This window comes from Durio zibethinus, chromosome 22, assembly GCF_047325235.1.
Source record: "Durio zibethinus cultivar Kanyao isolate XHJ-2024 chromosome 22, ASM4732523v1, whole genome shotgun sequence".
NCBI lineage: Eukaryota > Viridiplantae > Streptophyta > Magnoliopsida > Malvales > Malvaceae > Durio > Durio zibethinus.
The window spans coordinates 3,558,995-3,563,857 of NC_143183.1; the positions used below are offsets into that span (position 1 = coordinate 3,558,995).

Here is a 4,863-nt window from a genome sequence, read left to right on the forward strand (position 1 = left end):
TATCTCGAAAAAATAGGGAGGCTAAAGCATGCAATCAATCGGCAAGAATATAAATCGAAACAATTAATATTGGCTTTGTTATAATTTATAACATTGAATTTACCTTGATTTTAACCTTTTTGAACTGTAAGCTTTTTTTTTTTTTTTGGTATTCAACTTGAAGAAGAGAAAAATACTATTATTTATCGTTGAAATTTAAAGCAAATACAACTCTTGAATTATTCTTGTGTTATTATTTCATTTATAAAATTAGGTCCAAAAGTTTTGTTTTGTGATTTGATCTATGTATAATATAAGTTAATTAATATTAACAAAAAATGAGTAAAAGGTAAAAGTATTTGTGCAAGCGAGCATTCCATGGACTTTCACATTATTATCTAATCCGATAGTATTTTTTTAGCAAATTGTTTAACATTATTTTCCAAGGTAATAATAATTCTATTTTTATTTACAATTTGTTGTATAAAAAAAATTAATCAAAAATATTTTAGCCATCTTAGTTAATTAATACATTAATTAATTTTATCATGACTATTAACTTAAAAAAATACTTAATTTTAATAATAAATAAAATTTATAAAAATATAAATTATTAATTCAAAAAAATTTTAAAAAAATTTTAATAGATTACTTTTAATATTTTTAATATTCACACTTTGATATGAATTGGATTCAAATTGTAGCCAATGAAAACAGAACTATACCCTATAGCACTTTTCTCAAAATGAGACAAACAAAAATTCTCTTCCATTGAAATTTCTAAACTTTATTGATTTATTATGGGCATAGAAAAAGAAAAATTTTATCACCAATTTAACAGGCATTAACTACTAATAGTATCATCTAAAGTCTGAACTGCCTTCTCTCAACCTCCATCCTCCAAGCAAGGTTGTTTCAATGACTATGGATGGAAGTAACACTGCCAATTCAATGTTAAAAGTTTTTAGCCAAAAGTTTTGAAGGCAAAAAGGAATATTAACAAACCCAGTTGATTTATGCAATCACCCTTAATAAGTGATATCTAACAAGTTTTGAATTCAAATCTCGGCACTTGCAGGTCTTTTTCTCTATTTAGAGCAGGCATGTCTCCTCAATCACGCACAAACAAATCTGCAGTTTAGTTATAACAACTCAAGAACCTCCAGAAACTAGTTATCAAAGAAATATTAATCATAGTATCAAGACTTATCCACCAAAGCCTTGGTTCACTGATGTCAGAAACTATTGATGGCTATTAGAAAATAATGAATCTGATAGCGAGATATTGAATTCAAAACAAATAGTAATATAATGTGAAATAAGATGGCTGCCTGCTTCACTTTCAGCAGGGACAGCTTTGTATCAAGAAACAAAAAATTTTCGGTATTATTTTCTTTAACCATAAGACAATAATTTAACTATATACTATGATATTATTCACGAATAAAAGAATCCCTGAAGGCATATCCATTGAGAAACGGGCAAACAAACAAATCAACCAACCAAATTGAAGTAACAAACCATGTGAAGGCCTCCACTTGTACCCTTTCTGAATGAACGAGATCACCTGGAACAGCAAGAAAAATTTTGGGATTGCTTCGATCCATCAGTTTCATTTTTAGTGAGGGCTACCCGATTAACGGTTAACTCAACTTTGTAAGTATCTGAGTTCAGGACCTTCCTGCTGACATTGTTATATATTTCTTGTATAACAATCTCGAAAGCCTTCTTGACATTTGTTGAATCTAAAGCAGATGTCTCCATGAAGAACAACCCTTCTGCTTCAGCAAGGCTTTTGCCTTCTTCAACACTCACATCGCGAATAGTTTCCAAGTCACATTTGTTGCCAACCAACATCCTTGCTACTGTCGAATCAGAATGAGCTGCACAAAGTTTTTAGTAAGCACAAGCCCTGACATCTCCGAACTTTAAGGCAAATATAAATATCGCTGTTAAGCATAAAGGCAGACAGAAATTACAAACACAGTAAATCTTCAGAAGCAAATAGATTTGGCCAAGTAAATAAATGTCAGGTTGAAACTTAGAAATAGTTTTGGTGAAAATAGAAAAAGGAAGAAGAATATCAAAGGCACCAGTGGATCAACAGTAAATTGATATTCCTTTGGACGTTAGGATCATTTGAGTTCCAGGATCTCCTATAAAAGAGACCTAACTGATATGAAATAAGTAGGCTAGCTTTGAGAGTCTTTATATTTTATCCAGATATTCTTGTAGCTAGTCTCAATATTAGAAAGGGAAAGTTTTCTCCAAGTTGCCTATCTACTTCTAAATAAGTATTTGCATTTCAAATATATATATTTCTCAACAATCCTGTCTGCATAGGGGTGTACGAGTGTGTAGTAACACTATATTGAAAAGTTGACAAAGTCCACCTTTACCATTCACGGGGGCAATCAGAGGACTGCTACGAATTGGAAACACAAATACAAGCATTGAACACCGAAACAGACAAGAAGTGTACAACAAAATGGAGTGTCCTCCCCCTCTTTTTAACCAAACCATCCAAAAGCCACGCACTTCCAAAGTAACCACATGTCCACTGATAAAAGTGTGTCTAATACTATGGTCTATTCAAATAGTAAAATCACAGACATCAGAGCCTAATGTCAAATAGGATTGAACAAAGTTAGCTTAAGTCTACGAATGAGAGATAAATCTTCCGCAGTTATGAAGGATTGCTAGAATATGAAATACAAAAATCTGCTAGTGCACCTAAAGACTTGAGCCCTGAGACTATACATATTTCATCGCCTTCCAACATCCCCAAGCAATGAGAAGGCTTCCATTCTTGTGGCTGTTCTTTTTTTGTATTACTACATCTTTGTCATCCTATGGCCACCTAAAAGACACTCTCTATCAGTTACATGCATCCATTAGCTGGAACAAGTCCTAGATGCCAACCTAGAAACAACTATACATAGGAAGCATTGTCCTGCAAAGGATGTGGTCCAATAATCCTAACAATTTCAGGATAAATCCTATTTCTGACAACCTTGGTTCATGTTCTATAAGAAAAAAAAAATGAATATCAGCAGAAAACAATGGGGGAAAAGGAGAAAATGACAATAACCTAATAATCACATTGTCTCCACTCTCCAGAACAATAAACAGTCAAACGAGTTGAACGACTAAATCCAAGATCACAAGTTGTTGTATATCTTCTGAAAACCACTTATACATCTATGGAAATTGGAAATTCGCATGTAAAAACTCTGCCTGGAAAAGTGCATTGTCTACCAATATGCAACACAAGGTAAGAATTGGCAACATGCAAGTTAACAAATATCATGTACGAACAAATGTTACATTAACAGATAAAATCCACCCTAGGGGGCATGAAAGTAAAAAAGGCCTAGAAAGTCAGTCCTTGTCAACTGTTTGCTATTTTCTTCTAGGGAACTCCTGTTATTGCTGTTTTCAGCTTTCTTCTAGCTTAAGCCTTACGCTACTATCATTACAGCATCAGATCTAATACTATAACCCACAATAATCGATCGAATAAACAAATCAAGATAGAATCCTGAAAAAGGCACACAAAAAAGACCAAAAAACCACCAACCAACTAAAAATTCCCATGGATCTTTTTGTATCACTCCTTTTTAGTTCTAAATCCACCAAAAGGAAATGTTAAAATCCAATCCACCACTACCCTCAACCAAAAAAAAAAAATGATCCAATTGAAGTTAAACTGTGAATATTACCAAAAAGATATCCCCTAATTCTCATAAACCACCAAATCCTCCAATTCCAAGGCAAAACCATAAAACCTCTTTAAAATCCATATAAATTCACTCAATCCAGCAAGATAAAAGAACCCAGATAGGAAACCAAAACCAAGAAAAGGGTAGTTACAAAAGCAGCAAAGAAAACAATAACCAAACTTACTCTTGAGTTCATCAAGCCAGCGACCGACACTATCGAAGGTAGTTCTCCTGCTAATATCATAAACAACAAGAGCACCGACAGCGCCTCTGTAATAAGCAGAAGTGACAGCACGAAACCTTTCTTGACCAGCGGTGTCCCAAATCTGAGCCTTAACTTCTTTGCCATCGATTTCCATGCTTTGGGTCTGAAACTCAACTCCTATGGTGGCTTTGGAATGAGGGTTGAATTCATTTCGAGCGTAGCGTGAAAGGATGTTGGATTTGCCAACTGCAGAGTCTCCAATTATCACTATCTTGAAAAGGTACTCTTCTCCTCCTTCTTCCTCGTCCGACATATCTTTGGCTTTGGTTTTGGTTTCTTGCGGTCGGATTTTGGTGTTAAGAAACAAGAAAAAGGATGAGAGAGACAGGCCAATGGGATGTGGGGCGGAAGTTCTGTCCGAAGCAAAGCTGGCAATGACGTTACCGCGCATGAAGTGGGTTCATAATTTATTTCCTTAGTAGTTTGATGATCTATTATTTATGAAAAAAAATTGTATATAAAAATTTTAAATTTCATGTATTCATCAGATTATAGTTTAAACTTTTAAAATATTAATATAATTATTAAATGAATATACAATAATTTTTCGTTCTAATGATAAAATCAAAGTGATTTATTGACATAGCATTAAATTTTTAGCGTGATTTGTTGATAAAATTTTAATTTTTAATTAGAGTGATCAAATTGAATAATTTTAAATAAAAAATGAATTATAATCAAATTCGAACTGATTTATCTACTGTCAATGAGGTCCCATTTTAATAACGAAAATTGGCACTTATTATTAATAGACCCAAAGATTTTTTTATTTTATTTTATTTTTATTTTATTTTTATAGTTGGCATTTGGCAAGGTAATTTGAGAATGGAAAATTTTACTTATACTCACCCAAGTATGAATATGATAATCCTCCATATTTACTTGGCAAAGTGTAAA

At 32.8% G+C, this 4,863-nt stretch overlaps 1 protein-coding gene across 1 annotated transcript; it reads right to left on the bottom strand.

The window, feature by feature from the left end:
• Positions 1 to 1,214: 1,214 nt before the first annotated feature.
• On the bottom strand, positions 1,215 to 4,450 carry LOC111307249 (ras-related protein RABA5c-like). Its single transcript, XM_022905268.2, has 2 exons — positions 3,886 to 4,450; positions 1,215 to 1,862 (listed from the first exon to the last, which is right to left on the bottom strand). Exons 1-2 carry the CDS (start codon positions 4,355 to 4,357, stop codon positions 1,543 to 1,545), a joined length of 792 nt encoding a protein of 263 aa, XP_022761003.1. The 5' UTR covers positions 4,358 to 4,450; the 3' UTR covers positions 1,215 to 1,542.
• Positions 4,451 to 4,863: the final 413 nt, after the last annotated feature.

Bases quoted from the DNA above. Each gene is read 5' to 3' on its own strand.
- LOC111307249 (XM_022905268.2), bottom strand. From the start codon at position 4,357: ATGCGCGGTAACGTCATTGCCAGCTTTGCTTCGGACAGAACTTCCGCC. The intron at 1,863-3,885 runs GTAAGTTTGGTT...AACTTTGTGCAG, and splicing joins CTGGCTTGATGAACTCAAGA to CTCATTCTGATTCGACAGTA.